The sequence below is a fragment of the Acanthochromis polyacanthus genome, chromosome 5, assembly GCF_021347895.1.
Source record: "Acanthochromis polyacanthus isolate Apoly-LR-REF ecotype Palm Island chromosome 5, KAUST_Apoly_ChrSc, whole genome shotgun sequence".
In the NCBI taxonomy this organism is placed as follows: Eukaryota; Metazoa; Chordata; class Actinopteri; family Pomacentridae; genus Acanthochromis; species Acanthochromis polyacanthus.
Genome location: NC_067117.1, coordinates 15,863,482 through 15,875,917, shown reverse-complemented (window position 1 = coordinate 15,875,917; position 12,436 = coordinate 15,863,482). Strand labels below are relative to the sequence as shown.

Here is a 12,436-nt window from a genome sequence, read left to right as displayed (position 1 = left end):
CTACGTGTTCCTGCGGAGGTTTGCATACCTTGCGAGACAGTGGCACCTCAATGGGCACAGGGATAACTTCAGCCAGGAGGCAGCCATAGAAGGCCACCCAGAACATCCCTGGGTCACTGTTGGGGTAAACCAACGCCACCTACAAGACAATTCACTTTCCATTTAGGACCGTTTAAGGTAAAAATGAAGACAAAAGGGCAGCAGATGCATCCAACCATCAAATTTCATGTCTAACAACTGACAGACCACATTGCAGACCCTACATATATATATTTATATACACTTTCTCAACAGTTTCTACTCATTCTAAAAGTAGTGTTTGATTCCTTCCTTTCACAGATAATTTGAAGTCAGCAACAAAAAAAGCGATAGTTTTAGTGCCTAAGAATAATCAAGTTTATGTTATATATTGTTCTGTTGCTCTGTACTAAATGAATTTGCCATTAAGATGCTAACTTTGTCAAACATTTTTTCCGTGCATTGTGTGTCTGCTCTCTCACCCTGTCTCCAGGTTTGAGAATTTGCTCGTTCTTGGTGCCCAGCTTGTTCAGGAGGGTGTACGCCAGCTTTACACTGCGACTCCACAGCTTCCCTAACAGACAGAAGGCAGGCAGGAGGGAGTGAGGCGGGTGGGCAATTCATCCTACCACCTTCAAAATAATCTCATGTCACAGAGTAACTGCTCTCAAAACAATACAGTAACTTCCAGTAATTGATGTCCAGCAGTTGCACAATATTATTCCTCTAAATCCCAAAACCTGCTAATGGATTTGAAAAGTGTTATCTTCAAAAATTTGCCAAAATTATACCAGAAACTGTAAAGACAAAAATAATAAGTGCATTGTCAACTTTCTGACGGTCCTTTGATTACTCATATGCGATGTGCCATTCTGTCAGAAAACATTGCCAAAACTGAAGCTTAATAACATGATATTTCATCCAAATCTTTTTACTCTATGCCTCATTCAAAAATTTACCATAAATAAACTATTTTATCTAACCCCATTCTGTAAAAAACTAAAACGTTTCCACTCTTTTGTGCAATTATGAAGACATTAGTGACCAACAGTCACATGATAAAAACTCAGAGACTTTCAGATGAACTGGGCTGAACTGCAGGCTGTGTTTACACAAACCAGATATATATATTTTTATATATGAATATATATATATATATATATATATATATATATATATATATATATATACATACAAGAACAAAAAACAAATTAAAAATGAGTGCACTAAAATACCTACAATATGTAAAGTCACATTTTTGTGGAACTTGAAAATATACTGTACATGTTGCTTTCAGGTATGATTAATTGATTTTTAACATTCTCACAAATCTTTGTACCATGATTGTGCCACATAAAGGTTGTACAGAACTTTATACTGCAGTGAAAAATGAGTCCACAGTGAGTAAACATGTGGCAGGAACAAAAAAAAAGCCAGAAACAATTGCTGATTTGAAACATATAAAATAATACTGTTAAAAATATCAGAGAGTTCGTGCTTGCATCTCACCGTATGTCAGTGTGTAGAGGGGCTTGCCCGTGATGTCCAGAGCAGTGAGAGCAGGGCTCTTCCCCTGAGTGGCCCCCCAACGAGCCAACGCTGCCTGCAGGGCTGGAGGCCAGTTACTGACTACTCCCAGAGGTTCCCCTTTCACTGGCATAATTTGACGGCCCTCTGGCTTGGGTGTGTTGGGGTCTGGCTGGGGCACTATGTTAAACAGACAACAGAGCACTTTGAGTATGTTACAGATTAATAAGTTGTGGATGCCACCAAGCTAGAATAAGCTAAATCACTGCTGGCCTATACTGTGGATCACTTGTCTTTTCCTTAGCCTATGTCTTCCCTTAGCTCTCATCTTCTGGTATTTTAATCATCAGAATACATAAAAACAGACTGCTTTGCCTTCTCTATCCAAATATAATGTATAAACTTTGCTCAGAATTGCTTTCATTTTTTTCTGTTTGTAAAACTTTGGTTTAAAGGTTTCAAATATGTAAGCAAATATGTGAAACCCTCTCTAACAAGAAATTCTTTATGAATTACTGGTCAATAAGTCATTCACTGATTAACAGATTAGTTATAACCAGTAAAAAGAACAACTTTTGCGTTGCTGTGTTGTGAAAAAATACCTTTGATTGGACTTCTTTTGCATATTCTTAGATCAAAACAATGTATTAACTTATTATCATTTATGAATCCAGACTTGAAAACATTTAAATCCTTCACTAATGATTGACTACAATTTAAAGCAAGTGCAGCAAAACCACCTTTCTAAATAATATGGTCACAAGGGTAAAGTGGAACCTAAATAAGCATTTCTAAAACACAGAGAAAAGTGTTTAGTGTGCGCAAATGATTGAGCACGAAGGTATAATCTGTGTTTTTTGTGTGAAATAGTAAAACAGTCTATCTATATTAAATGGTAACCGAGGTGCTTCATAAAGCAGTGTACCTTCTACGATCTCCTCGGAGTCATCAGTAAAGAACTCGCTGAGCGGGGGCCTCTTTGGCCTCTTCAGGGTGTTGAGCAGCTGCTGGATCTTCGTGGACACTCTGCTGTTAACAGGAACTCCTACAAGCGGGGTGAAGGTGGAGACAAGCAGCAGCAGGAGCAAACGCACAGTCACATACTGTAGAACACACACAGTGCAAAAACACTACCTTTTTCAATGCCTCACCATCGTATGGTCTGCTGTTTTTCATCCCATAACACATTTTTACTGAAGATTTAGTTAATGAATTGATAAATATTTAGCATAAAATTGAAATATGTTTTAGGAATGAAGAGCAGCAGCATAGGTAGGTGGCGCCGACACAAGGAAAAGACAGTGAGACCTGGGATAAAGGTTTTTTTTTTGGTTTGGGATCACACACGAGGATTCACTTTGTGCGTGGACGTTCTTTTGTCGCGTTTCTCTCTATAATCATTCATTACAAACGGAACAGGGTGAGTAAGGGTACACCAGGAAACACAGAAGGCTTTGGACATTATATATTAAGGAGTTTCCTTACTCTGGATATTACCTCTCGCTATCAGCCAGTCAAATAAACATGTGACAGGGTGGAAAAGATCGAGAAGAAAAGAAAGCGGTAGAGTTCGATTAATAAAATGTCATGGCTGGAATTCAACACGTTTTAAAGAAAGACAAATCAGACACAGGCTCCTGTAAGGACCCACAAACTAATAAAGAGTTGTGTGGTGTAGTCGTTACCGTCCGCAGTCTCCATCATGCTCGAGCGGCTCTGCCCACGGCTCATTCCTCGGACGGTGTTCGAGGGCAGGTCCACCCGCGGGCCTCTGGACGGAGGGGCCACAGCTGTCACATCTGGAGGGGGGGCGCTGTTCTGTGAGGGGGCTGCAATGAAACAGCAATAAGCTCTTTTCATTGTTGCTAGCAGAAAGGAGAATCTGCAGGTGTGTGCATGCTTTAAGTATACTCAACTCATAGATATGGTTCTATTGGATCTGATCAATGTGTGGAGGGTCAAGGTTTAAGGTCACTGAGGGGAGAATCCCAGTTTCATATGTCAAAAGGGTAGACATGGGTAAACAAATGTAACATTTTAATTTGTTTAAATGACTATATATGATGACATGCATATTATTTTATTTACTAAATTACAATAAAATGCACATTTTTTCAACCTTTGACTGAATCCCTAATGTCACATAAAAACAGTGATCTTGGTTATTATATTATATTAGCATAGAATAACGCAATGCTAGCTTTCAGTGTATTTTTTGTCTATTTTTCATTTTTAGTTAGTGATATTTTTACCTTTTTCCAATGCTCTCTCCATCAAATCCGTCTTCCTTGTTATTACTATGAAGCATTTATAAGATACCCGAGTCTAATACAGCCCTGCTTCAAATAAAGGCCTGTTACCTTCTGCAGTTGAGGTAAATAAAGGGTCCAGTTGCTATTTGAGGAGATGAGACACTGAATGTTTGACGAGAGAAATAAATACCACTAAATTAAACACAGGGATTCAGCGTGAAGTAAAGTGCAATTCTACAAGACTAAAGACATGCAGACAGAAAAATCACTTTTTTACAAAATACACCCTTTCTGCTTATGAAAAAATGCTGACCCAATAATATGTATATCTTTATAGACCCCTTTGGTTGTTTTTATGTTTGTAGTTTTAAAGCTGCTAACACAAAGAGTTGAACTTTTGACTAGAATTTGCTGGTATTCTGTGTAACAATGAGAGAATCTTGGTCACATCTTCGGAACAAAGGGGGAACTTGTTTAATACTTGGTGTCCATGAATATTTTATGTTGAACAATCAGTAAAGAGCCTCACCAATGCGACTGTGAGCCAGCATGTCTGTCACAGCTGCAGTGCGGCTCTGCTCCTGCGGCTGGTACTGTGGCTGGTGGTGAGGTTGATACAGAGGCTGGTACTGCGGCTTGTACTGAGGCTGCGGCTGAGGGTGGCTCTGAGGCTGCGGTTTGGCCTCTCCGTGGGACAGTGTGGAGGAGGCCGAGGAGGAGGTGGAGGAGCCCTGGACGGAGCGGGTGATCCAGGACTCAGGGCTCTGCAGGTTGGGACTGACCAGAGGCGGGGGGGCGACCCCAGATGACTGTCTGCGCACAGACGTCTCATCTTCAGAACCCGATGAGGAGTCTGAGCACAGCAGAACAAAGCATGAATATCTAGCAGAATCCATATGGCTCAAGGCTCGACTTTAATAGCATCACAGGACAGACGGATTGTTTGTTTTCATGTCCTACCTGGTGGTGTGCGAGTTTCAATTGGAGATGGCACATAAGTGGACCGCCGTTTGGTGGGCATGGGGAGTGCCATCTTCTCCTCCTTATGTTTAGCCAGAGCAGCTTGAACTGCTTCGGTATGGATATCTGCAAAGACATTTGGTTTAGTTTAGTCCTGATGGATTTGATTCAAAACAACAAAACATGAAGTTAAATAAAGAAAACACTTTTTAAAATAGACTCAGTGAGAGATAAGCTGCCTACTAAACACTGTGAATGTCTTTTTTTCCCCACTTACTGAGATATTTTTGCTATTGAAACAGGATTCCTTTCTTCGGATACTGTTACATTAAGTGATTTTAAAGATTCACTGTTGCTCCAGAAACACTATTTTATATCATCTGAACACAAACCTTCCCAAAATAGGGTTTCTAGGAGCAGTAAATATGGCAAACTTTGGTGAGCTGAGATCCCGATTTCCAGCCGAAAGACAGGTGAAGAATTCTGTTACTCTAAACGCTTTCAAAAATGGAAAAATATGTCAAGTATTGTGTGATTTACAGACAATGTAGTGAAAAATGTGTAAAATTATTTCTTCTATTTATCAACGGATTTACCTCATTACAGAATAGGCAGAATGATCAATCTGGTAAGTTGTAGGAGGGTTAATGAACAGAAAAGAAGAAGATCAAACACACAGTAATTATTCAAATTAGACAATCTGGGAAGGAAAAAATCACTTTACTTATTCTATTGACAGTTCATAAAAACACATTATACCTGTGTAAAAAAAAAAACACCTGAATTTTAAGTTATCATAAGTTTGATAACCACAGATTCAATCCTTTGCAGTTTTTTATGATAGCAGGTTGCTAATTTTTATGTCAGATTTTGTCAAAACGTTAAGCAAAATCACCGGTGAGAAGCCAGAAGAAAATCTAAAGAGGATGACAGTGTTTTCCCACTGAAACCGCAAGGAGAGAACAAAGCTGTGCACTAGCCCACTCACATGCCTACACACGCAAATGCACACAGTAATAAATGCAGAGATACTTTCACTTGATGACACCCACAGGCACATTAAAAAAGCGCCATGTGAACAGCCACACATTCAGACCATGTGACAAAACATGTGCAACAAAAGACCACTTACTGAAAAATCACGTCTATTATTAACTCAGGGGATGTGATTTCTGCTCAAACATCAACAGATTTAAATAAATCACCAAGCATAGCTCATTACACAGCAGCAGTGGGGACCATAATTACATAACTGGCATTCTGCTGAACAGATTGCTATGGGCTAAATCATCCTCTCTCACAATGTGCCGTAGTCCACCCTCACACAGGAGCGTCACGAGAGGCTGACTCCTTACACATGTCCGCGAGGATGAGGGCTGTCTCCACGACGATAAGCATGCTGGGGTGTGTGGAGCTCCAATCAACACCGACATGTGTGACCAGCTAGAGACTTCCATCTTTCATACATGCCTGTTTGTTTTACTAATACAAATCTCAACTGGTGATCGAGTTTATGTGAGACAAATGTGTAAATATTGAGAAATCAGCAGCATCAGAAACCAGTCAACAATTCACTTTGTGTGAATGCAGTGGTGATAGGTTGTTTAAGAGGTGCAATAACTGGAAGAAGCTAGAGGAAACAAGAGGCTATTAAATTAATGTTTCTCTGCAGTCCATTAAATAACCACCATTTTATTTTTTTTCTGTTTCTCGTTGCTGCAGAGTTTCATGTTGTTGTTGCTACAGAATTTTTGGATGCTGTGTCTCTTTTAAAACTTTGACTTTCCATTTTATAGCCGTGCAAGTAACGTGGCTCTGGGGACAACAAAGTCACTTTGTCTGTCAGACAGTTCATCACTTTGTTCCCGACTGAAATACCTCATCAACTTTTGGATGAACTGCCACGAAACTTTGCAATGGCATCAATGGCTCCCCAGAGGAGGACGCCTACTGACTTTAGTCCATGACTTTAGGGTCAGTTCACAATTTATTTACTTATTTTTACTTTTTTGAGGTCTGAAATGACACATACACCATTTATAAAACAATAAATGTACCTTTTATTTATTATTTTTCCAATCAGAGCCAACACTTGTGGTAGGGAACCATTTCACTCTGGCTGGTCGTTGAGCCGATTGGCTTAGATCTTTTAGTAAATCAGAAAATTTGCAAGTAAGCTGCATTCTCTGTGTGCAGACTACAAAAGAGGGAAATAAGTAATGGTGATTCAGCATGCAGACTGTGTGAGGAAGTTTGTTCTTCCTCTCTGGTTTTGTTTTACAATGGCTGGCATCAAGAAAGCATTTTTTTTTATCTTTGAATTAAGCTTGAGGGACAAACCTTACCCCCCACTTCTGACAGTGGCACACTTTTGATGCTTCTAATGACATATGTCCTCATTATTGATTTAATTCTTTTTAAAACCATAAAATTTCCTTTTTTTTATCTGGAGCATCAGAAAGTTTTCTTGGACTGCAGACTACAGCGTATTTGTAGCTTTTGTAGTCTACTCTGTATTCATCGCTATGTTTGCTCCCCTCTTCAGCATCCACTAACTAATCAGTAACACATCACTACCAGTGCACCAGCACAGAAACGTTGCCACAGAAACCATATTAAAAACTCAAAATACAGAGATGTACCTGCTGCTGATAGGTCTAATCAGTACCGTGTGAACTGCTTCGGCAAAGGCTGGATTATAACTTATTCACATTTGCTTCATTAAGTGAAACGTCTCAACAGCTGGTGGCTAAAAGATGATGAAATATTTTTATCCGCCTCAGGATGAAATGTAATCATTTTGGGGATCACTTAATTTTGCTGCTAACACTATCACCAGGTCAAAATTAAAACAACTTAGTTGGAAAAGTGATTCAATTCCTAATGGCCTCAGTTTTACTTGTGTTTAGTTTATATCAGTAAATGCTAAATTATATAATGTAATCTATGGTGATTAACAGAGTAAATATATAGCTGTCAACTGCCCAAAATGACTCCTAATAATCAGCATATTAACTTTTTACCATTTTTGTTGAGCGTCCAGAATTTCAAGTAATCCCACAACTGAGCAAAAATGCACTGTGCATGAAATGCATCCTATTGTCTAATAATAAAATGCTTTCGAAGTCACAATGTAATGTTACACAGTGAGGGGGTGTGGCCCAGTAACAACAGCGATCTGAATTTTGTCTATTCGCCTTGTGCTGCCAAAATTATTCATCTGTGTTTAAAATCTAATTTTCCTGCTCAGTACAGCGTAAACTATTGTCTGTATTGTAAAAGAGCAGTGAATGAAGGAAGAAAGAAGCAGTGTTGCCAGATTTGACCATCAGTAAGTAGCCTAATCAAAGCCCAGAACCTGACCGGATTCCAGACTCATGAGATCCCAATCTGATCGAGCATCTGTGGGATGTACCGGAACAAGTCTCATCCATGGAGGCTCCACTCTGAAACCCACAGGACCCAAAGGATCCGCTGCCAACGTCCTAGAGCCAGACTCCGCAGGACTACCCCAGAAGTCCCATGTCCATGCACCGATGGGTCAGAGCTGTTTTGGCTGCACATGAAATCCTGCACAATATTTGGAAGGTGGTTCTACTTGTGTAGCTGATTGGTGTGCAGGAGTTTCAGGCATTTTAGATGTTTAGATTCTTATCAGATATGCAATACAATCAGGGAGGCAGCATGACAATGACTCTAATGGATCCAAATTCCATTTTTCTTTCTTTGCGTTTCATGCCATTTGCAGTTGAGCCTCTACTTTGTTTTTCTAGCTCTAATCCTCTCTGTTGAAGCCTCACTTCGATCTCCTTCTGAACCCTCCAGTCAGATCAAACAGAAAAATGTTGCTGGTCAGATTTTCTCTGAAGCTGCAACATTTTTAGACAAACCCCCACTCTCTAACAGACAGACTCTAGATTAGTCAGCCTGGCATTTTGCATGCTGCATTGTGAGGGTGTCTCACATTTAGAAGCAAGCAGGGAGAGAGTATTAAAAAAAAGAAACAGCAGGGTGTGGGTCAGTCTGGAGGGAGGATGCTTTTATAGTGTGAATCTCAGCAAACAAACTATAGTAGTACCCTGCGTTTTTTGCTCTCTCACATCAGCTCTACTGCTCTATTTTCCTTTATTCTCACCAGGTTCATGGTTTTCCCCTCCACATCAGTATTCCCTCTGCTGTCTGCACAGCCTCCTCACACATAGCCCGGCAGTGACATCACTCTGCTGTCAGAGTGGGGGTCCTCACTGAGGGGCTCCCCAGCTGCAGCACTGCGCTGCTGTCTGCCTCTCTCAGCTCCTCACACAGACACAAACACACTCTGCAAGTCTTCTTTAATTGGTCCCTCTGAAACAGTGCAAGCATCCGAGCTTAAAAACACGCTGTTTCAACAGGTGAAGCTGATGTAGGCTAATTTCAGCTCTAATTTCCTCGGTGACTGCTGCATCAGAGGTGTCTTTCATTTGGGGAACAAGTGGGCTGTAGTTTCTCAGTTGATATCAGAGCGTCTTGATATTAGCCTAGCCATGCTAGACCCATGTTTCTGACAGCACAAGGGTCTAGGGAAGCTCGACAGGGAGGGAGGCGGGCTTAAAGGTTGTCTATCAAATCCCTCTGCAGCAATTGGGTAGGTATACAACCAATCAACGCAACGAATAGGCTGACGTAGTTCCGAGAGCACCGGCGGATTGTGGCTAAGTCCCATTAGCTTCCCAACCAGCGGAGCCGCGGAGCCAACTGGTATATTAAGGATTTATCCTGTCGGCATAAGTCCAAATACGTCTTTCTTCTCAATGAAACACTTCAGTGCCGTCCTTTGTTTATCTTTCAAGTTGAATTTTAGCTTCAAATCTTTAAGGGCTGCGGCCAAAGCCGAGTCGAAAGATAACTGTTTATTGTGTGCCGGTTGTTTCTGTCAGAATCGTCACGCCTCTGTCGTCACTTAGTTACGCCCGCCTTCTGACTCTACACTTCATGGTGATTGGTCCGGCCAGTTTTAGGAGAATCCAGCCTCGAGCCTTATGAAGGGTAACTAGACCACCCTGGCAGAGAATTAAATTAGTTGCCGTGGGTTGTCTAGCGCGGCTAGGCTATCTTGATGTAGGATTCATAGCTGACCTGATCTGTAGCGGTCATCCCTGGTTCCTCCATTACGATGTGTTCTGCGGGAACGACGTTCACGATACCTGGATGAACTGGATGGTGGAGGGGGATGGCTGGAGGAACTAGGAGCAGGAGGATGTACCTCGTTCTGGGGGGGCGGCACTGTCAGATAAACACAATAAAGACACATCATTAAAATAGACTTATTGGGAACATCACTGGCCTTTTCAATCTTCTGACTTCTAATGGTTTAACTTTTTACTTGGCTGCATAGAAGTGCAGCTGTGATACCACTGCTGGGTGTGGTTACTGGTGCAACAGAGCACATTTCTGAAAACCACAACACACCCGTGATGCTGTCAGAGGATGGCTTTAAGTTGCTTTTATAACTTCAAAAGCAACAAAGCTGTACCAGTTGTTGAAAAAAGGTGGACTTTATGAGTGGTTCGGTAAGATTTGGTATACTTACTAGAAATCTAGAAAACGTAACTACTGGATACGTGATACCAGAGGTCACTGGATAATTTTGTTTTTATTAATTTGGTTAATATTTTTTTGTCTCAAATTGAATTATCACGCCATATTTTAAACTAGAAGGACACTTGGAGAGTGCAGAGTGCTTAACCAAGGCAACCCCCCTATCTCGCACTTAATCCGCATCCACACCTGAACAAACTGAGTTTTTCCTTTCATTTCTCTGCTACATTTCATGAAAGTTGGCCTGGTAGTTTTTGTGAGATCTGGTTGCCAATAACAATGACAGACAAACAGCAAAACGGCACGCATATATTGCCTCTCACTTTGTCAGAAGAATCATGTGCGCACTTGTGCCTCAGTAACCTTGTTCTCATTTGCAAAGACAATATGCCTAAAACATATAAAAATCTAGCTGCCATCTAGAACACGCCAAAATTTAGCCTCCTGCTAGATCAGAAGAGCTGCAATGTGTTTTACCTATCCTCTGTATTTCAGAGCTTAAGAGAAACACCATCTCAGTAGATGTTAGTGGGGGAAATTAGCAGTAAGACTGAACCACTAGGAGGCGGCAGGGAGCACCACGATATGCACAAATGTACAATAACAGTGACATTTATGTAAAACAGCTGTTAGCAGAGCTTTTGCTGCAAACTACATCTAGTTTACAATACCCACAAATAATCTGCAATGCATTTATGTTTTCAAAATTTCAGATTTTTTCATTTGCAAAATATCTTTGCAGAGGAAAAGTTAGGGTTAAATAAAGTAAAAAAAATTATTACAAATACAGAAAGAAATCATATTTCTGTTTTGAGAACATTAAATCATGGTGTGGTTTTTCTTCTGTATAAAATCGAGAGAGAGCTGTGGGATGCACAGTTATGCGAGGCGATGTGTCCTCACCTGGAGCCTGAATTATGTAGGGGGCCAGAAGTTTAGTCCTTTTCTTCTCATAGCCCTTCTGTGTAATGTCACCTGTAAAAGAAAAACAAAACATATTGTTGTTTTTGAAAGATGGAGCACCACAAGACAAACATCGCTGGATTCACATTGTCAACAGCCCTATTCTCAAAGAAAGGTTTTAAACAAACTGCTTTTGTTGGTGGGAGCCATATGTTAAATTCATCTTCTTCTTAAACCCGGCTCTAACAAGGAAGACCAGATCTTTTAGTGGCAATGCCATGATAAACACCAACACACTCATTCAAGCACTGAACTCTTCATAGTTTCAAAATGGATTAAAAGCTCTCTGAATGGACTCAATCGCCACGTGTTCAAACAAGAGAGTGCAACAGAGATAAGACAGACAGGTAGGTAAAAAAAATAAAACTCGTAAGGAAGAAGATGAAACACAGATGGATGCACACAGTCGTGTTAATCTCCAGAGATGGCTGAGGGCGTCAAACATGTGGCTCACTTCCAGCTTCAACGAAGGGAAAAACAAAACAGGACTAAATTTGGAAACGTACGGAAGCGTGGGCAAGAGATGTAATGATTCAGAGACACTTAGAGAAAACAGAAAGGTGTGGAAGATGAGGACAAGGAAGGTGGGAGACGCAAGGCGATAAAATGCAAATGACGACAGCATGGAGGAGAGATTAGCTGAGGACTGGATGACTGAGGTGAGTGATGGTGCATCAAGAGGACAGAGGAGGAGGAATCCTGAGTCACTGGGTTCACTTGAATGAGAGGAAAGCAAAGCGTCCCTTCGACACCCCCTTCAATCCCTCCTGCCAACAGCCCATCTGCATCTTCCTCCACCCCACCAGACCCAACACAGGCCGACTGAGCTCTCTGCTGGCCCTGAAGTGATGCAGTGACTCTGCCAAAGTTCACTGTGGGCAAAGCTGTCAGATTTTTAGACACATACTAAAAATCCATCTGGAGAGCCTGCACTCACTTTTCTAGTAGCTGTGCTGATCACTGATGATTCATTCAGTATGTCCGCCAGCGGCCCTGGCTGCTCTCAAACCTCATCTCGATCACGAAGTCTGACTCAGGAACGAGGGACAAACCTTAATATGTGTATAGCAATGGGACAATCCTGTATATTAACTAAAGATATTGTCAGTGTCTGACGGCACTTCATAAGGAGCTGTCAG

General features: G+C 41.1%; 1 protein-coding gene across 2 annotated transcripts in view; it reads right to left on the bottom strand.

Annotated features, from left to right (window-relative positions):
• Positions 1-12,436, bottom strand: part of dip2bb (disco-interacting protein 2 homolog Bb) — a 50,913-nt gene that overhangs the window by 21,602 nt on the left and 16,875 nt on the right. For both annotated transcript variants that reach the window (XM_051948203.1, XM_051948204.1), the window contains exons 2-10: positions 11,238-11,309; positions 9,873-10,019; positions 4,758-4,883; positions 4,327-4,650; positions 3,231-3,374; positions 2,471-2,590; positions 1,528-1,725; positions 501-592; positions 29-139 (exon numbers count right to left, since the gene is read on the bottom strand). In XM_051948203.1, the coding sequence (XP_051804163.1) occupies positions 29-139; positions 501-592; positions 1,528-1,725; positions 2,471-2,590; positions 3,231-3,374; positions 4,327-4,650; positions 4,758-4,883; positions 9,873-10,019; positions 11,238-11,309 (1,334 nt within the window). The remainder of the gene's footprint in view (positions 1-28; positions 140-500; positions 593-1,527; positions 1,726-2,470; positions 2,591-3,230; positions 3,375-4,326; positions 4,651-4,757; positions 4,884-9,872; positions 10,020-11,237; positions 11,310-12,436) is intronic.